The sequence below is a fragment of the Saccostrea echinata genome, unplaced genomic scaffold (genome assembly GCF_033153115.1).
Source record: "Saccostrea echinata isolate AGI-Se365-2 ecotype Australia unplaced genomic scaffold, CSIRO_AGI_Sech_v1 ptg000001l, whole genome shotgun sequence".
NCBI lineage: Eukaryota > Metazoa > Mollusca > Bivalvia > Ostreida > Ostreidae > Saccostrea > Saccostrea echinata.
In genome coordinates, this window is record NW_026889750.1 from 3,450,728 (window position 1) to 3,472,042 (window position 21,315).

The following is a 21,315-nucleotide window of genomic DNA, read 5'->3' on the forward strand; positions in this document are numbered from 1 at the left end:
TTATATTCCCCCATTTTCAGGGTTTATTGTTGGAGTGCAATGCTTCATTGAATATCAAGCTGTATTTCTAGTCTAACAGATGTACTATCAATTCCTTGCCTCTTCAGGTGCTGCAAAAGCTATGGTGTTGGAAAGGGGGTTCAAACTTGATTGTTAAGAATCATAGCACATTCGAAAAGATCTTTCACAGGTAATGTAATGAAATGATTTTTATTATTAAAAGCACACTAGAAAGGTCGTACATTAATTAGAAATTCCAGTTTCCCTCCCACTTCTCATCAACTCCTTCATTTTCTCCCACATCCCCGAAACCCCTTTCCAATCCATAGTACGCAATCTTAGGCCAAGTATCAATAGCAGTTAATATCAAATTATCTAATTTTTTTAAAAAAGAAAAAAAAAAAACAAGCACATTTAGAGTTTTGTTGTCAAAGCTTTCCACGTCATCTACTTATCCCATTAAATCTTCATATTGCATTCATTCATACAGGTTGTTTACTTGAAACTTAATCCGAGAAGTCTGAGGCTTCATATATAGACTGTAATTATGCGATGGTTTGTAGGGTTAAAATTAATATCCCCTAATTTGCTGAATCTGCTTCAATAAAGCCTAAAATAGCTGAGAAAATCATAGAATCACATGAATCCTCTAAAGAAGGATAAGATTCTATGTACTTTAACTTTGATCTACAACTCCACTAAACAGAAAGGTAACTTGTACTAAAATCACTATCTCAAAGTTGCAGTAAAAACAATAAAAAAATATTTGGCGGACGGACAGAGACACAGTTCCTCTCAAGTTTCGCCGGTTTGGGACTTACAAATACCCTATGAATCAGTTATATTCAATCATAAAATGACATCATGTCCTTCACAAGTTGTGATTTCCACTTGTCTCATCACACTGATTGTCATTGTCAGCATTCTGTTTTCGATAACATCTACGTAAAATTGGTTCCGACATGAATAGTACACCAGCCAAAATACTTATGGCTCCAGAAACATGGAAAGAAGTGTTCCAGTCGCCTGTCGAATCTTTTATCCAACCTATAAATGGAGAAATTTAATTAGATGCATAACAGTAACCTGCACATGCAAATTAAGTTGAATTTTTTTATTGCTGTTTGAACAATACTTGCATTTTTATAGAAAATTCTTTTTCGTATTTCTATGGTGATATAAACCTAAACCATTTTTACAATCAAGATTTCCATTTGTTACCTGTTTAAATTAAATTAATAAGCTAGATGATACAATATATTTTTCATCATCTTCGCTAGCCAAAGGTCTATGATCCGCTACTCAGCTTATAATCCCTAGGGTTTATGAAGAGAGTAGCGGATCAGAAACCCTTGGCTAGCGAGGAAGATTTTTTATATAATCAAAAGACATTGATAAAGTTGTTATTTAATTTTTTTTTTTAAATACTGCAAGGGTAAATTTAATTGTTAGAAAGCTCATCTAGATAGGGAGGAAACTTGAGAGATTTTGAATTGCTCTAGTAGTGAAATGAACATCCTAGAAAAGTAATATTACATGTATACTGATAATTTTACATATTTTTTCTCTCGTATAGCTTTAGTCACCCGCGTGGCGCAGTGGTTAGAGCGTCTGCTCTAGAGTCGCAAAGTAAGGAGTTGATCCTTACGTCGCGGGTTCGAATCCCACTGTGGGACGTGGAGACCGGTCCTTCGGATGAGACCGTATAAACCGAGGTCCCGTGTCGCAGTAGGTGCTTGCACGAAAAAGATCCCTCACTGCTCAATGGCCGTAAGTGCCGAGTATAGGACAAAATTTGCAGCTCTCTACCGGCAAGTGGTGGCGTCTCGATATGAGTGAAAAATTTTCGAGAGGGACGTTAAACAATTTACATTCAATCAATCTCGTATAGCTTTACAAAATTACCTGCAACCGGTTGTGATAAACCTGCAGAAACAGACAGACAAAGGTACAACAGTCCCTGAGCTTGTGGAAGGTTCTCCAGACTAACTATCTCTAATAACAGCAGAGGAATAAACATGAAGAAAGAACTAGGAAAAATCCCAACGGCTACCGAGTAGACTATCATCCACCAATATCCTTGTATCCAAGGTAAAGCAAGAGAAAATATTCCTCCGAGAAAAGCACATGTTCCTATGATGTTTCTTTTCTGGATGAGTTTAGAGTCTGCAAGCCATCCTATACTTGGACGAGCAAAAATCATTGATCCGCCAATAGTGGATAAAAATACAGCAATGTCAGCATTGGTCATTCCTTGTATCCTAGCATGACCAGGTATAATGACGAAATTAGATAAATATGCCAAAATATTACACATAAAAGCTAAGGTGTAAATTACAAAGGAAGCGTTATGGAATAAATAAAAATTAAATAGAGGTCGTTTCGGGTGATTATCTATGTGATTGTGAACAGATTCTCTCAACACAGCAACTTTCTCCTGAGAGACATTATGTCCAGATTTAGATTGAAGATGTATTAGCGCAATTTTCTTTGTAAGTTCTTTCGGTTGCCTAATGAGGGCTGCGCAAACACATAAATTCAACGACAAACCACTGATCACAATGACTGCACCACGTAATCCGTAAGTTTGGATCAGAAACTTGTACAATATTGGAAACAAAACAGATCCTATTCCCGTTCCAAGCAGTACTATGCCTATTGCAAGAGCACGTCGTCTTTTGAAGTAAAAGTTCACCACAGTAAAACATGGACTGTAAACCAATCCAAAACCAAAACCTGAAATATAATGCAAAAACATTTAGCAAATATGTTTACAATTGATATTTTGGTAGAAAATGATAGACAAGACTTTTATCATCTTTAGTGCATGACAACAACAACGTTGTGACAAACCTGATAAAATTCCATAGGTAATGATCCAGTACTCCATTCTTGGAACAAAAGCACTGAGAAACATTCCGAGAGACGCCAGAAATCCACCAATCATCATGACAGACCGGAAGGTGAAGAAGACTTCTGAGACATAATTAGCAAACGGCGCTATAAAGGATGAAAATAAGCATATGGTAAAAAAAAACTATACTGAACACATGTATGAAATAAAATACAACATACGTTCAAATTTGTATCTCTTAAATTACTGTTATCTTTATTTATTGCTCGTTTTGAAAATGTGACAATTTCTACGCACCCACTGCAAAACTTAGAAAGTTAGAAAGACTTGGGATCATTGCAGTATCTCCGGATCTGGTGTGGTAGAAATCTAGCAGCTCCTTGTATATAATACCGAAAGAAGTCACTCCTCCAATGTATATTGTTGCTGTTATTGTTGTGGCTGTGATGAAAAATAACACATTTTTAAATTAGAGGACAGCCAGACAAAACCAACCTTCACCTACCCTGAAAATAGAAAGTTTTCTTTTTTCATCCATCGATGTGAGTTATTTTCCCTCTATATATTGACCTGGATAATATACAATGAAAGAGAACATTTTTGATATAGATTTTTAAAAAATAATGTTGACATAAGTCTATACAATACGTAATATTGAGTTGTTTTTTAAACTATTTCTTGATAATAAGTAAAGAAAGAACAATCTCTTCAAGCTTTTAACAAGAATGAAAACTCTTATTTGTGGACAAAAAAGGCTTGCACAGGAAGGTTGGTATTCAGTACACTGTATTCAGTTTCCTAGTTCCAAGTCTCATGTGCAAACTCAAGGTAAGAAGAGAAGTAAGGTTCGATAGTTCTACTATAAAAACAAGATCTTTTTGACAATTGGATTGTGGTTTTTCTACCGATCTTGTAGAGTAGGATTTCCTCCTTAGCCAGTTTTCCTCCCGGAATATGTATTCCAGGATTTTCCCCATGAGAGGAAATCTCACTCTAAAGCCAAATTTCCCCCTCCTTCTTTCTCAGAGTAGGATTTCCCCTCTTTTATCAGCGCTGAAGTCATATCGACAATATTTTGGCTAAAAATTTATATGAAAGTCATATGAATTTTTAATGAAAATATGAGTGTCTTTGATTCAAGAATTGTCAATTTCAGTATGAAACCTCATGATATATAGTGGTTATACGTAGTTTAAGTCATTGAGTCTCATGCATCGATCCTTTTTTGAAGAGTGTGTGAGAAAATTCTAAAACTTATGTTATTGATAGGTTCCATTTACCATTTTGTAATTATTTGAATCGAGTTGTTCATTAAAGATAACAAAACAAAAACAAAAGCAGGAGCAAAGAAATACAAGAAACACTGGTTTTGCAAGCCCCAGCTGTGTATTATTGGATTTGAAGGCAGCGAACAAACACTCTCTTGAAGTTTTGCAAATATCTTCTTTTTTTCTTTAGAAGTAAATGACTCATTTTTAGTTCTATAGCAACGGCAGCTATTTTGAATATTTTAAACACCAGAATCTTGGAGAGATACTTACACATCAATATTATGTGCATGTAGTTTGAAATGCAGTTGGAGAGAGAAAAAAACATTTAAAATAAACTTCCTTTTTGTTTCCATGGATACAGTTAAAAATTTGTCCAACCGATTACATTGCAAAGCTCTGATCCTTCGACGTATTTGGCTGTTTTTTTTTTTTTTTGTTTTTTGTTTTTTGTTTTGTTTTGTTTTGTTTTTTTTGTTTTGCACCCCCTTTTTCAGCTCTTCAATTTTTTAAATTTAAATATTTCAGATTTCTAATGTTTCGGCATGATCATCACTGAAGAGACATAATTTGTCGAAATGCGCATCTGGATTTACATTGTACCAATTTTTTTCAGAAGCAAGTTTAATCAGATAAAAGATTAAGATTTTATTGCTTTAAAAGAATTGGTTGGACAGTTGCTGAAAAAATGAGGCTTTAAATTTTCAATTTTCATACTTCGTATGTTTCATGGAACTGGTCGCAATTTTGAAGAAGGGACACTTGTAACAATGTGTCCCCCTCCCCATCATACGTAAGTACAGCCATGATATATTATTTGGGGAAAATTGGCTCTAGGGGAAATCGCACTCCATACTTATTACCCAGAGTAGAATTCCCTCCCAGTAGTGAATCGTGTGTGATTTCCTTAGGGAAAATCCTACTCTAGAGTTATTTTTCTTTGGTGGTAGTCATACTCCAGAGTCTATTTTCCGGGGAAAATCCTTCTCTAGAGTCAGTTTTCCGGGGGGGGGGGTTAGAGGGGAAGGCCTCCTCTATGAGACCGGTATTTCTGACCCATGACATATACCAAATTTACCCAAATTACGATCTCTAGAGGGATATCTATAAAAGTCAAATATATGTCAAAATACTTTTTTAGAATTAAGAGACCTATTTTTTCATGGTAATTGCCATTAAGCTTTAAATGAGTGAGTACTGCATGTAGTAACAAACTTACATTACATTTTAAAACTACTGTTAGTAGATAGCAAGTGATAGAACGTACATTATGGATAATATAATGAAAAGTAGACTAGTTTAAGGCAGGTAATATAACATTTACAAGCATGCAATTTATTGATTGACAAAATGGGTTTAAAGTACAAAAAAGGTGCAGTGCTGGTGTGTTAGATATTTGAGAAAAACACATGCTGGAAGGCATCCAAAAAGTTAAACATTTTTCTTGAAACTTCCCTATATTACATTACTCCAACAGGAACGGATCGCTTCTAAATAGAGATCTCGACACCTATAGAAAATTTGATGAGGAAGTTTCTTTAATTACTCTTTGAGACACAATCTACTGAATGTATATTATGCAATAGCTATAGTTATGTAATACATGCACGATAAATGACATCTTGAAAGCGTCAGTGGAGAGCCGTCTGGCAATACACTCCCAGTTTCAACATAATTACCTAGCAACACCACGTATGTGTAACAGCTACCTCCTTCTTTCATCAACATTATTCTGTTTCTGTGTTCTATTCAAGCTCTGTACAAATTGAATTCAAAAATAAACAAAAAGACAGATTGAATATTTTTCTGTCTTTTTACCATTTCAACTCAACTTTAACTATTATTTTATTTAATGGTTGTAATATTTCCTCCAAGTTACTGTTGAAACGATTTTCACATATGAAATAAATCACCATTGTATCATACGCACCTCTGTGGTTTTTCATTTTTTTTCTATTTGGTTCCACAAGTAACAACTCCTGCGTTACAAACAAGTAAACATTCTATTTCCAGGCACCACAGCGTCATTCAACTTCATTCTGAAAACTGGCTACATGCACTACTTTATTTCTCGAATGTATATGGCGAGATGGAGAAACAAAACCATTGATATGCTTCAATGCATTTAGTAATATATTTCCAGTTTCGCTGTTAAACAGGATATTAAATCTCGTATTACACCAAGGTAAGAGAGATATAATACTGCCTTTTAGTTTAGGTGCAGAGATATTGATTTCATCTGCGTTTAAGATAAATAGGAACGTTTACAAATCATGAGCAGTCTATTGGTTGATAATAAAAATATTCATGGGATCATGTTCTTATCAAAGTTTGCGCGATGTGTGTAATTGTTCTGTCTGTCTATCTATCTGCATATTACGACAAATTTTAAATTATTCTAGAATAAATTGGTTACTTAGAAGTAAGAAAGAATCTTATAAAGATTTTGAGGCAGATCAAACAAAAGAAATTAGAGGGCCTTTTTTAAATACAAAAATATTATACTGGCTGATGAACAGTTAAAGGAATAGTATGAAGAAAATTGCTTAACTCCTGATTGAAACAGATTTAAAAAAAAAAAAAAAAAAGAAAATTCTCGCTTTTTTAAAATAGTATTGAGCATGCGTGATAATTTCTACAGTTTACTGGTTCAGTTCGAATAATCAGACAGTGATATATATAAATATTGGATTTTCTCTGATGACCTGGTTAGAATAGAACAATTTCTTATTTAATTTATTCATGTGAATGAAAAAGAAATTAATAATAAGATTTAAGGCAGTGTCTTAAATGGAGGAAATTAAGATGACACATTATGTAGAATATAAATCATTATTTGATGTACATGTACTTTGCTCTTCTGGGGAGTGATATAAATATAAAAGCTTTTCAGAGATAATTTGACATGAAAACAGTCAAAAAATGTTGTAAACTCCTTTCGTACTATGATTTACTTTTGACGAAAAGATTTTTGAAAACTTGTAGTTAGAAAAGTTTGAGTGGCTAGAGAATTTATGATGTCCAAGAATTGGTCGATAGCCTTGTAGTTTAATTTTAAAATGGGGGAAGTATAAACATGCACATTTTACATACGTTTCAGCAAATTAAACTGCGAAAGAGATCAAAAAGTTTTGATTCTTACAAAATCAAATATAAACTTTTTTATTCCCTTGAAGCATATATTAAATGCAATCAAAACTAGTACTTGAATTCAATCAAACTTCTTATTAAACACAACACTCAAAAGTCAAAAGCAATATTTTAATTGTATCATTGCGTATAACTTACCCACAAAATTAGTGTAGTGATAAACATGTAGTTGGACATGTACATATTACTGTTTTTGGGTATTTTGAAAAAAAATATGGCACATTGACTAGTTGGCACCAGCATAAATAAGCACCATTAGTTTTTCGTCATGCTATGAAAAAAATCGAATAAAATCATATTTGGACAGTGTTATTGAGAAAGAACACTAATGAATGTTCAAGTGATGTAAAAACGGCAATCCAGAAAAAATCGAACAAACAAAAGAAAAACTTTAAATCTAACAGTTAACACTATTAAACGAAAACAGAAAGAAATATAAGAATAGACTGCATGTTGATATGATGTCCAACGTTTTATTAAATATTTAGCAATCATCAAATTGTAAAATGCATTACAAGGCTTTTAAAACTATATACCAAAATCGCAATCAAATCAACATAACACAATACGACTTTCGCCCACTTATAACCACTTAAAATGAAATTTAATCTATAAAGATATATTCCGTGCTGTAATGAATAACTTGCAATAGGTACCTTTTGAAATAAAATACTTTGTTAAATGTATTTAAATGATAAGAAGTAGGTGACAATCTGACGATGAAATCCTGAACAATGCAATTACTTGTGATCTGTATTTTGGCTTGCTTCCTCGTACTTGCAATAAGTAAAAAGATTTCAATTCAAAGCAAGGATGATGTTCTTATGAAGAATATATCAGATCTACATTTTCAACTTTTTTCTTCCATTCAAGAGAGAGCAAAAATTATAAAGGTAAAGGTCTTCTGGTGCAGTTGTTAAACCTATTACGAAATTCAATACTGAATTATTTTAAAGTTTTATGCATTTGACTTCCATAGACGGCTGTATTCGAAACTCAGTGCTCGGAGTCAGGCTGTACGTTTGATGCTTGTGACAAAAGAAAACCCTTAAAATCAGGTAAATCTCCTGATCTTCTAATACCTACATATTAGTTGTATCACTGCTGCTTAATGTAATTTGAGATTTGTGGGTCAACAATTTCTGAGTTTAAAAATACAACTGTATATGAATAAATGTAAACTTACGTTTTGATTAAGAAAAGAAAAGACAAAATGATAGGGAAAATGTTCATTTTCATTGAGAGTCAGTCGCGTGGCGCAGTGGTTAGAGCGTCTGCTCTAGAGTCGCAAAGTAAGGAGTTGATCCTTACGTCGCGGGTTCGAATCCCACTGTGGGACGTGGAGACCGGTCCTTCGGATGAGACCGTATAAACCGAGGTCTCGTGTCGCAATAGGTGCTTGCACGAAAAAGATTCCTCACTGCTCAAAGGCCATAAGTGCCGAGTATAGGACAAAATTTGCAGCTCTCTACCAGCAAGTGGTGGCGTCTCCATATGAGTGAAAAATTCTCGAGAGGGACGTTAAATAACATACAAACAAACAAACAAACAAATCATTTTCATTGAAACATTTCTTTTGAAACTTTTACAATGCAGTTTGCAATCAGGGATGGAAGCTTTACAACGGCCATTGCTATCAGCTGTTCAGTACAAAGATGAATTGGTTTGAGGCACAGGTAGCCTTCTATTAGAAATAAGCTTTGTACAAATAAAAGAATTTATGTAAATTGACCTTTGCTAATTCAGATGTTGCATTCAAATAAATTAAAATCTCATTTAAAATTGAAAATTTCTGGTTCTTGTTGCAGCTCTTCTGCAGAAAACAAGGCACAACTCTTCTTCAAATCAACGACGCAGTGGAAAGCAAGTGGCTTTTAAAGAATTATCCAAAAGGTATGGAAGAAAATTCACAGAAAAGAAAAAATCCTAAAAATTTCTAAGGATTCAATTAAAATTTTTTACTACATGTATACGGCAAATTTCTCTCTACCATACTTAACCTTCATACACCAAAATCCATTAGTCCATTCCCTCTAAAAGTTTTAAAAGTCGAAAATTTTCATGTAAGATTAAATTATCTTTACCATATTAAGATCTTACAGTCTCGTTACAAACATAGTCTTTGATTTTGTAATATATTGAAGAGTTTTTAATGATTGTACAAATAAACAATGCAGTTAGGTACTGGATTGATCTGACTGACGCTGGAAAGGAAGGGAAATGGATGACGTTGTCTACAGGGAAAGGACCAACATTTACTGCTTGGATTAAAGGACAACCGGACAATGCCGGGGGAAATGAGGACTGTGCAATTAATAACTGGTCAAAGCCTGGTCACTGGAACGATGAAAGATGTAGTTCTACCTTTCAAGTTATGTGTGAATCATCAGGTTCGAATTCTTTTATTGTATTTTTACTTATTTTTTCTTACATGTCTCCTTTTTTTTAATTACCGATATAAATAAAATATACATGTAGTTATGAAACTATTTTGGCTGCTAATGGTTATATATACGTAGGGGTGTCAAGTTTGTCAATAATTCATATTCGAATATTCAATAAAAGTATTCGAATATATTCGAATATTCGATAAAATCTTGTTTATTTTCAATATGCATTATCCTACCCCGTGACAGTTTTTGCGCCGGTATTTGGAAGTCAACTGGGTGTAAATGATGAACCGATCAAATTTAGATATATGTATTAGTTACAATTATCTAATTATCTGCCTAATGAGAGATTTAATTTTTATCTTTGATACAAGGTTTTGAAAATATAAACAAACTTCCATAGACAATTATTCAATTGGTTTACCGATAATGATATTAAAACTTAGTTACAACCCGAAAAAAAATAAAGTAATGCACTTATTCTGAAATTGAGCCCTTTGCAATATAACTAACTTATTCCATTAAACATCTGATTCAAAGATCAATGAAATTTAATTTGATAAGTACATTCTTCACATCTTTTAAAAAGTCTACAAGGGTTCATTTTATTGTTGTCGATGATCCGATGCCATCTTCAAATCTCAGAAAAACCTCGCTAGATACAACACTGAGTGTTCACATCTAAATATCCAGTACTACCCCTTTTGAAATATAGTCATAAATTTCATTTCAGTGGATTAAATTATTCTTCTGAAACAACTAACGCAAAACGGAATAATTCACTGTATCTCTAAGACCAGAAAGTAGTGAAATATCATGTTGTAAATATTGCATTTATCTCCATCTAGTAGATTCAAAATAACACGGTAGAAAGAAATCGGGTGATCGAATTTGATTGCTAGAACCAAACTGTTTCAGATCAAAATCCCCATAGTTATCACCTTTCGTGAAATTTTGTGAAAAAAAATCAAAATTTTCGGATCTTAAATTCTTATCTGAATATCAGCTCATCGAATGAATACTCGAAGACATCTCTATATATGAGTGAGAGTGTACTTTCAAGCGGCTTTCAATTTAAATGCTTTATCTCAATTAAACCTATTAATACATATACTTGTAGATAATAAGCAGTACGATATCTGTTTTAAAAAATTCATAATTAAAAAATATAGTTATGAATAATTGAAAAAATACATGCATTGTCCGTTTGTAGAAAACAATAATACGAGCTTAATACTACAACAAATACTGATAGTCCCTTCAATTCCAAAATGGGTATCTATTGGGGATTTTAACATATCGGTTAACCTGTTGACGTTACTTTGAAACGATGGTACATGTAATCGTTTTGAAAATCGGTTAGTCGAGAAAAACTAAAATATGTATAAATTTGAACGCAATTTTCGGAATATTCAATTAAAAAAGTTTGTAGGTATTTTGCTGTTTAAACCCATGTTGTTACCCAGCCTGACATGTATTTCTTATTATGATTTTAGTTTTATGATCGTTGAATATAATATGTACTATACCTCATTTATCCTTTGCAGTTACCTATCAAAGTATATTTTTAATTTATTTTATAAACTTTGTAAATTAAGCGACAGTACAGACTTGGTTTTGATTATGGTGTCAATGCAACTTGTGTGTCTGATCTGATCTGAAAGAAAATCTGATGGTTCAAGAATGATTCAAGATTTAAGTTTATTTTTTTTCTTTTTCTATTGAAATTGAAAAAAATGTTTATAGTGTTATGATTTACGGAAGCCCGTTGAGGCCAGTTCAGAGAAAGAAATATTTTTTATTGCGTTTAAACGCAATAATTATTGCGTTTAAACGCAAAACATTGCGATTAATCGCAATGTATATTGCGTTTAAACGCAAAACACTTTGCGTTTAAACGCAAAAGATTGCGATTAAACGCAAAAGATTGCGATTAAACGCAATCTTTTGCGTTTAAACGCAATACTTTTGCGATTAAACGCAATACTTTTGCGATTAAACGCAATACTTTTTGCGTTTAAACGCAATAATATTTTTGCGTTTAAACGCAATATTTTTGCGTTTAAACGCAATATTTTTGCGTTTAAACGCAATAATTTTTGCGATTAAACGCAATACTTTTGCGATTAAACGCAATAGTATTGCGATTAAACGCAATAATTTTGCGATTAAACGCAATAATCTTTGCGTTTAAACGCAATAATCCTTCCTTATAAGGATTTGTTTGGCATTTAAAAACAGTGATACTGTAGTTTCAAAATCAAACATGAATTAGTCAAAGCTTATAATTACATGTACTAGGACCCGAAACTTCAAAATAAGAAGATCCCGATTTGTTCTGTGTCTTTTTGCAAAATTTTCCAGTTTTTGAAAATTGTAATAAAACAATGGCATCCTAACAACCTGAATGTCTTAAATGTATTAGAACCCAAAACTCTTAATGAAGTTTCTGATCAATTGCTTACGTGTATCACAACTTATAGAGAAAGTTTCAGTGGTATTAATAGCACTTGTCAATTTGATACATGTAGTACACAGCGATCAATCTGTTTTCATTTGATTTTGATTTTGACCTCATATAAATCCATCACGTATGTTCTTGTGTTTACTGTATGCAACCATAGGAAGGGTTATGAATGTACATTGAAGTCTAAATACTTCATCATGTTGTACGTAATTCCAACATTTTCTCAGTCCTTTCCAAAAATCCCTTTATACATGATTTAAACTTGTGACTGCAACGTATGGGACAGTTTTTTTTTTAGCAGAACAACTGACCGAAACTTCATTAAAAATGTAGAGAATAAGCTTAAGACATGTCTCGTTCTTAGGATTCCTTTGTTTTTACAACCCGACATTTTTTTTCCTCTATAAATTCTTATTAGTGATTTACCTTTCAGAGAGTGTTTGCTCGGAGAAATCTGATTCTATAAAGACAACACACAATTTCCTAATAAGTAAAAAGAGAAAGAAATAAAAGATAAAAGTATGCGTGGGTCCATTGTACTCTGCAAGGTTTGATACAAATGACTGCCTTTAAACACAAAGATTATTGCCTTTGAACGCAAAGATTATTGCGTTTAAACGCAAAAGTATTGCGTTTAAACGCAAAAATTATTGCGATTAAACGCAAAAGTATTGCGTTTAATCGCAAAAGTATTGCATTTAATCGCAAAAGTATTGCGTTTAAACGCAAAAATTATTGCGATTAAACGCAAAAGTATTGCGTTTAATCGCAAAAGTATGGCATTTAATCGCAAAAGTATTGCGTTTAAACGCAAAAATTATTGCGATTAAACGCAAAAGTATTGCGTCTAATCGCAAAAATTATTGCGTTTAAACGCAAAAATATCATTGCGATTAAACGCAAAAATTATTGCGTTTAATCGCAAAAGTATTGCGTTTAAACGCAAAAGATTGCGTTTAATCGCAATCTTTTGCGATTAAACGCAAAGTGTTTTGCGTTTAAACGCAATATACATTGCGATTAATCGCAATGTTTTGCGTTTAAACGCAATGATTTTTGCGATTAAACGCAATGTTTTGCGATTAAACGCAATAATTATTGCGTTTAAACGCAATAAAAAAATATTTCTTTTTCTGAATTGGCCTCAACGGGCTTCCGTAATGATCAAATATAAACACAATATTTTAATTACTAACATCTTTTTTAAGTCTTTTTGTTTATTTGAATAGAGCTTACATGAAAAAAAAAAATGTCAAGAATTTTATATGATTAACCGATCAATAGGTCGGAACGTCATTTAACCGATTGGCTTTATGTATATCCGAATGCCATTTTTAGTATCTATATTTATTGTTTTATTTTTTCAGGATCTGGATTCTGATATTGTAGGAACGCTGGAAATAAATAAAAAGAAATTTATACAAACACTTTTATTCATTTTATTTTGTACAAGTGTTTGCTGATTTGTGCTGATATATAACGTGCATGATTGTCATATTGCTTTATTTTGATCAGATTGACAAGTGTTGATACAAATAAAAAATCGAAAGCTTAACCAGGCACGTAGAAACGGGGTTGGGGTGAGTACTGTCACGTAATTTTCTCTGTACTTTTTCCAGAGTCTAATTTTTTGCTGTTTATATTTTGAAAAACAATTCTACGTGACTGACTTAACAATCATGAAAGTGTTGCAATTCAGGTCTTTTCCTTGTGTCCTTCTTTGTCAAACCTAAAACATTTAACATATTTCAACATTGCACACAAAAAAAATTGACTTAGACTAATTTAATTATTAACCATTTGGTTTGTTAGGGTTTTTTACAATAATATTTTGGCAATTTGAAGTCTTGGGAAAAAGTGATTAAAATTCTCCACGAGAAAATATTTTTAACAAAGCAAGAAATGTGCTGAATTTGAAAAATTTTAGGCCTGAATTCCTGAGATAAAGATTTTAAGAGATTGTTCCTGTTTCATTTCATTTTTTTTTAAATGTAGATTCTTTTTGTGACCCCATCCATGCCCAAGGGGCTATACATAGAATGAACAATTTTCAATCTGTATAATAACAATCTTTAATCTTATGGTGAGTTTTAAAGATTTTCCCTCTTAATTTCTATGTGAAGCCTTGAACCATCTGTAATTTTATTTCTTCTCTAGCGCCTTACATTGAACAAACCAAAAATATTCTAGAATTTATATTTTCTATAAAGTATTTTGGACTCTCTTTCCAACTTATACCCATAATTCCCTTTCTAAGGAGGAAATTCATATGTCAGTTTTGCAATTTTTTGATATTCCCAACAATCAAATTGAATTTAAATTACCATACTTATACTGAATTCCTAAACTACACAAAACTCCTTACAAACAAGGATACATAGCAGATTCAAGTAAATGTTCTACCAAGCCTCTCTCTATACACCCCAGTAAGATATTAACAACAGTGAAGGAGAAACTTGTACTGAACAACAATTATTGCTGGATATTGGCTAGAGACTCGTATTGCGATATATTGCGATACTTTTAACTGTATTGCGATACGTATTGCAATATTTTCAACAAAAAATTTAAATGGTATTTACTTATTATATTCACTTTCTTTTACATGTATAATGTACATAACTATGATAAATAACAAATAAAAGATATTTTGTTGATAGAATTACTGTTATGCAACTAATACACGCATACAACTGCTTTTGGCTTGCTATTTGGCATGATCGCAAACCTTTCTGACAACTTTTCTTTATATTTTATGATAGAATTCCTGAGTCCAAGCATTTTGCCGGTATTACAAAAACGTATTGCAATACGACATTTTTTTTTCAACATACCGCAATATACCAGAATATCGGTATTATTGCCCTGCCCTAACAACAATATATTCCAGAAGTGGTGTTAATCAATTGTGGATACTTATAAACTCCAAGGAACTTTCAGAAAATTTGAATTTAAAATTTTACCAAAAAATCAATAACATCAAAAACGTACGACTTTTCAACACTTTATACAACCATTCCCAACAAAAACTTAAAAGTCCAGGCTTTTTGAAATCAGAGAGATCTGCTTTTCCAAAAAAAAAAAAAATGGAACTTTTAAATTTACTTACCTTGTCATAGGTCATTTCCTAATCATTTTGTAAAAAAAAAATTAAAAAAAATTCTGATTGTACACACAAGTACTCTGAAGTTAATATTAAAAAGATGCTTGAGTTTCTGATTAACAACATCTATGTAGTTTTTGGAGATCAAGTCTTCATACAATCTGTCGTAAATCCCATGGGTACCAATTGCGCTCCTTTATTCGCAGACCTATTTTTATATTCACATGAAGCAAAATTTATTCAAAAACTTCTACATAAGAAGAAGAAAACACTTGCAGTGGCCTTTAACTCGACATTTATATATATCGACGACATATTATCCATTCATATGTCGACTCGATATATCCCAGTGAACTTGAATTAAAAAATACCACAGAGTCTGGCACATTTGTTTCATATTTGGATATTTTTACTGGAAAGAGACGTTAACGGTAACCTTACAAATAAACTTTATGATAAACGTCTGACTTCAGTTTGACTATCGTCAACTTCCCTTATTAACGTAGCAATTTACCCTTATCGCCTGCATATGAGTTTATGTTTCCCAACTGATTCGATACGCAAGAGCATGCTCTACGTGCGTACAATGTCTAAATCGAGGCAAGCTATTGACAAACAATTTGCTGAAACAAGGATATCAACAGTCTCGTTTGAAGTCAATATTTCGCAAGTTCTATGATCGTTACAATGACCTTGTCAGCAAATACAATCTATCGTTAAGTCGAATGCGGACTGACAATTTGCATACTAATTGTTAGTCCATTATATACACACGCTGAATTGTCTACGGATTTTTCTTTAACCGATGGAGCACACGGCGGTGGTGACCGGTCGACAGGGGAAGCTTACTCCCCCCCAAAGGTATGGCACGTGACCCCACCTGTGATGTTTTAGAGGTCCATTTTTGCTCTGCTCCCGATTTGTCTTGTTTCAATAGACTTTTGAGCTTGATTACTGTTCGATATCACCATATTTCATTGCAAAATCATTTCTACCTCCGGATACCCTGGTTTGAAGAAAGTTGAATCCACATAAAATGAAAGCGCTTGCATATTTGATAACTTGTAGCATTATAGTTCTTTAGAAGATAATTTAAACATATTCCATATATATATATATATATATATATATATATATATATATATATATATATATATATATATATATATATATATATATATATATATATATATATATATATATATATATATATATATATATACTACAGATTATCGTGTAAAACATGGAACCATTGTGTTAGTCGGTTAAAATTTCTTCTTTATAAAGGAGCTTCCACTTAAGTTTTGTAATTCCTTACTATTAACTTATCTTCTGAAGATTTTTAGTGAGCTATTTTAACTTTTCCTTTAATGTCTTCATTTGAAAAAGGACCTGGTCTTTGTGTGACAACAACTTATATGCTTATTATCAAAGGATACTTTGTAACATTTTTTGAGTTAGAATTATGATCATTGTAACATTAGACTTCAGGATTTATAATTGGCCGCAGGAGCGGTCGATCTACTAGTATTTGTGGTTGTGTTAGAATGTGCACATGGGGATATGAGACGTTATTATTTCATTGCCTTGAAGGAATGAATATTTATTGATAACATACATAAAAGTTATAAATAAAAGTTTAAAAAGTTTAAAAGTTGCTTAATATTAAGTCTAAATGGTTGTTATAACTTTTCAATTTGTTTTTCATTTCCGCTTCAGATATTTATTGATTTATGATTTTATAAATGTTGTTACATGAACTGCTCCCCAACGTGGGCGTGCCTAAGATTTAAAAACAAAACGTACTAAGTTTCCGGAAATGAATTGCAGTGCCTAAAATAATTAATGAATTATAAAAAAGTTTAAGGAAAGATAATTTTTGTCTTGAAAACACTCAAAACTTAAATAACAAAATAATTTTTTTCTGAACTTCACAGTTATTGTAATACATATTATCACGTGACAAAGGTATCATTTTCGCTAGCCAAGGGTTTATGATCCGCTCCAGGAGTGGAGCGGATCGTAAACCCTTGGGTAGCAAAGTTGCAAAGGTATCAGAATGTTAAGTTTTACGCCCTTTTTGTCATCATTCAGACCTTCAAAATTAATAATTTTATATATTTGTTACATTGGTGTATGAATCAAATAATTTGCCGAACATATATTTCTTTCCTATATTTTTTTTGCGGCCGATTTGATGCTTTGCATCAATTTAACTTGTGTAAGTAGTAAAGTTAATTGGTAAACCACATGAAATATAGTTGAACAATTCACCAATTTAAGAAAATAGTAGCAATCGCATTCAAATAACTACGATAATTATTTATACATCATCAACAGAATTTGCACAACTTCGGTACACTGATCAATCGCAAGCGAAATTAATAGTTACAAAAATAGAAATTTGTTCTTATGCACATTTTAGTAAAAATTTGAAATGAACAGTGTTGTTCCTATGACTTTGTCACTAACATGAGAACACTCAAAGAGTACATATCTCAAGAGCACCGATCTCACTTTCTCACTTCGACAGTCTCGTTTATGTCAACGTTTCGCAAGTTCTATGGTCAGTACATTGACCTTTTCAGCAAATACAATCAATCATTAAGGTGAATGCTGACTGACGTTTTTGAATTGTTAGGCCATTATTTACATACAGAATTGTTACGTCGCGGGTTCGAATCCCACTGTGGATTAAACCGAATAATAATAAACCGAGGTCCCGTGTCGCAGTAGGTGCTGGCACGAAAAAGATCCCTCACTGCTCAATGGCCCTAAGTGCCAAGTATAGGTCAAATTTTGCAGCTGTCCACCGGCAAGTTGGGGCGTCTCCATATGAGTGAAAAATTTCGAGAGGGACTTTAAACAATAAACAAACAAAAACAAACACACAGAATTGTCTACGGATTTTTCCGTTTGCCCAACCATTACAAGGAGCATAGGGTGCGTGTGACCGGTCGACAGGGAATGCTTACTCCTCCATGGCACATGCCACCTGTGATGTTTTTAGAGGTCTGTGTTTGCTCTGCTTCCGATTTGCATTATTTCAATAGACTTTTGAGCTTGATTACTGTTCGTTATCTCTATATTTCATGTAGTAAAATTTTATTTCTTTCAAAAATTATCCCTTTTTCTCTCATTGTTGTAAGAATATCTCATATTGATTTAATATAAATACAATTGTAAAATAACTACACATGCTTGAATTTTCAATTTACATGCATATGCTTATGGGAGATAATATAAGAAAAGATTGCCACCTTTGGAAAAGTCTTTATTTTCAGTTGCTTGCTGTAAGTAACGTAATGTCAGCTTTGATTCAGTTTAGAACTCACTATCAGTTTATCACAGCAAATAACGACCAAGTACTATCTACGAGGGGTTATTAAAAAAGTTCGTGGACTGATGCGATAAAATTTATACAAAAAAGTCTTTGCTTACAAAATTCGTAAGGGACATAAAATAACAAAAGTTTAAGAAATTTGAACATTTTAGCTTGATACGTTGATAATTCGACAAATTATTATAAATTAAAAAAACATTATATGATCAACTGGCGCTGTCGCCGTTTAGTTTCATCACGTCCGACGACGCCATTGTTTCTCAATATCCTATCTCTCTAGCTCACACATTTATCTTGATGAGATTCCCTGGAGTTAAATAAGGACTTAAAACCGTCTAGTTTATATGACTTTACAATGTCACGAACAGCTGCTTTCAATGCATATAATGTTGTAAATGGATTAATACATATGCAATTGTCCTCACTTGATAATGCCAGCATATTTTGCTAGTCGGAGTTCAATATCTACCACACATGATCAACGTCACTTTACGACGTGACTGACTTTAGACACCCCAACTGCAAATCCATATTAACTATGCATTTCTCATCTTTTTGAATCTTTTTTGGTACTTAAAAACAAGTACTTGGGATGGATTTTTTTTTTCTCTGTAGTCCATTTAAACATTTCCTAGGTCTATACCTGTTTTTCGAGGGGCAAAACTTAAAAGAATGTTGGAAAAAGAAACCCCTCCCCCTTTTTGACGTCATTTTCAAGCCCTTAATTGTCTGGACACTCCATATAAAATTTCATAGAACAAACAGAATGATGTAAACATTGCAGATTTTACGGAACAACTGTGTTATACCACATGCCTGAATTAACGGAATTTTTGGATGACAAATATTAATCTCAAAATAGTTTTTCTCACTTTCACCCCGGTAGAAAAAAAAACCCGTTATATTTCGAGGTTGCGCCGCCTGGAGATACCATTGCTTACAAAAACATTAACAATTTATCTAAAAAAAAAAAATCAGATGATTTATTGTTTATTCTATAGATAGAAAAGATGACACAACTAACTGTGTTAAAATTCATTGATGTACCTAAAGCGGTTTTAATTTCATGGCGCTAGTCCACGAACTTTTTGATAACCTCTCGTAGTACAATGTACAGCAATAGCTAAAACTATAGTTGTAAATTTTCTAGCAGACTTAGAAAAATTGTATCCTATTGGTCATATTTTCATATTGTACACGTACCTGTATGCATCAATATGAATTAAATGGTTGAAAATCATCAATATTTAATTCCTAATGTTTTCTGTCGTTACAAATCAAAATTTATTTTCTATCGTTAAGAATGATCTGAAAGTGTTCATATGGGAGAGTTCATACGTAGATTATCATGGCTTCTAGCATCAGGAAGAGTCTGCATTAGGGTTTTAAACTTTTAATAGATATTTACAGGGAAAATGTCTTAAAAATCCTTACACGGAGCAGGGTGTCAAGACTGTCAACTTACATGTAGTGTGCAAGTATACATCCCTAAATAGTGATTGGTCAAAACATCCCATCCTATGGAGACTCAAAACCTTACACTGAAGTGGGCTTAAGTGCTTCATGAAAAAGAGTCTTTGTGAAAATTCTTACTCTTCAAATTAATTTTTATTTTTTTTATTCAAATACATATAAATTGAAAACTTGTGAAAGGACAATTTTACTTAAATGGCCTGAGATATTTTTAAATATTGTCCAGTCATTATTACGTCTTTACGTTTGTCTTTTTTGGCGCGTCATAGCTGTATAACATTTAAAGTAACATTCTTTTTCTGCTCATCAATGGTAGTTTTTGATAGGATAGCATACTTAAATAAACAATCGAATGTGTTTTACGTGATGCGTGTTTTACAGTAACCAATTTGTAGAATATATCTATATACTTATATAGTCATTTAAAATGAAATTTGATCGCTTAAGCTATATTCCGTGCAGTCATGACTATCTTCCACCTGTTAGGTTTTGGAATAAATAAAATACTCAGTAGTGAGGTAGAGCGACAATTTAAACTCAGTGGAAAACTAAAACATGCAGTCACTTGTTTTTAGTATCTGGTTTGGATTCACTGTGCTAGCACTCCGTGCAACTATTTCAATTCGAGCAATACAAAACAGGGATGAAGTTCTAATGAAAAATATATCAGACCTACATTTTCAACTTTTTTCTTCCATTCAAGAGAGAGCTAAAATAATAAAGGTAAGAAACTACTCATGTAGCTGTTTAATGCATTGAAGTATTCAATATTATATTTTGAAAAATCTAAATGCTATTCATGTATTTATCTATGGAGGGTAATCGTGTTCAAAAATCCAGACTTGTAAAGAGCTAGGTTCACTTTATGCATAAAATGGCCCTGTAGATATACCAATTTATTGACTAACACTCTATGTTCCATTTCAAAAATCAAGATAATGTAGAGACTTAGTGCTTTCATTTCCTATTATAAATTTTCTTATGAAGGTCCAGGTATTGGAAAACAAGCTTTATGAAATCGCAATGTTCTTGAATTTTAAGAAAAACAGGTATATTTGAATACTTTCAAAGAAGGAAAATAATATGAGCGCACTCCCTGATCCAAAAAACCTAACACGTTTCGTAATCCTCAGAAACAGTTCTATCGTTTATTGATTGCATATCTTAGATCAGAGGTTGCGCTCTATATGAAATATTGAAAAAATGCTTAAAAGATAGGCCGTTTTTGTAGATTTTTCAGCATATGAGGAAAATGCCGCAATCCATG

The 21,315-nt window shown here is 32.5% G+C and overlaps 2 protein-coding genes across 6 annotated transcripts in view; one reads left to right on the forward strand and one right to left on the reverse strand.

Moving 5' to 3' along the window:
- Positions 1-6,239, reverse strand: LOC133183206 (monocarboxylate transporter 12-B-like). Its single transcript, XM_061318157.1, has 6 exons — positions 6,053-6,239; positions 5,802-5,878; positions 3,152-3,295; positions 2,854-3,000; positions 1,906-2,736; positions 1-1,047 (listed from the first exon to the last, which is right to left on the reverse strand). The coding sequence occupies exons 2-6, from the start codon at positions 5,848-5,850 to the stop codon at positions 872-874; spliced, it is 1,347 nt and encodes a 448-aa protein (XP_061174141.1). The 5' UTR covers positions 5,851-5,878; positions 6,053-6,239; the 3' UTR covers positions 1-871.
- LOC133183232 (C-type lectin lectoxin-Lio1-like) overlaps positions 6,087-21,315 on the forward strand; it is a 23,869-nt gene continuing 8,640 nt past the window's right edge. The window contains exons 1-6 of one of the 5 annotated variants that reach the window (XM_061318200.1): positions 8,053-8,165; positions 8,252-8,330; positions 8,869-8,948; positions 9,081-9,165; positions 9,450-9,662; positions 13,497-13,556. In XM_061318200.1, coding sequence (XP_061174184.1) covers positions 8,097-8,165; positions 8,252-8,330; positions 8,869-8,948; positions 9,081-9,165; positions 9,450-9,662; positions 13,497-13,510 — 540 coding nt within the window. In that variant the 5' untranslated portion in view covers positions 8,053-8,096 and the 3' untranslated portion in view covers positions 13,511-13,556. Of the gene's footprint in view, positions 6,308-8,052; positions 8,166-8,251; positions 8,331-8,868; positions 8,949-9,080; positions 9,166-9,449; positions 9,803-13,496; positions 13,557-21,315 lie in introns of those variants that run through there. The other 4 variants (XM_061318192.1, XM_061318184.1, XR_009720610.1 and 1 more) reach the window with 4 other exon arrangements.

What these genes read in the sequence shown, in the direction of transcription:
- LOC133183206 (XM_061318157.1), bottom strand. Translation starts at nt 5,850, where the DNA reads ATGTTGATGAAAGAAGGAGGTAGCTGTTACACATACGTGGTGTTGCTA. An exon ending in CACATACGTGGTGTTGCTAG is followed by an intron (nt 3,296 to 5,801) that starts GTAATTATGTTG and finishes TTTTCATCACAG; the next exon opens with CCACAACAATAACAGCAACA. An exon ending in TACCTATGGAATTTTATCAG is followed by an intron (nt 2,737 to 2,853) that starts GTTTGTCACAAC and finishes ATTATATTTCAG; the next exon opens with GTTTTGGTTTTGGATTGGTT.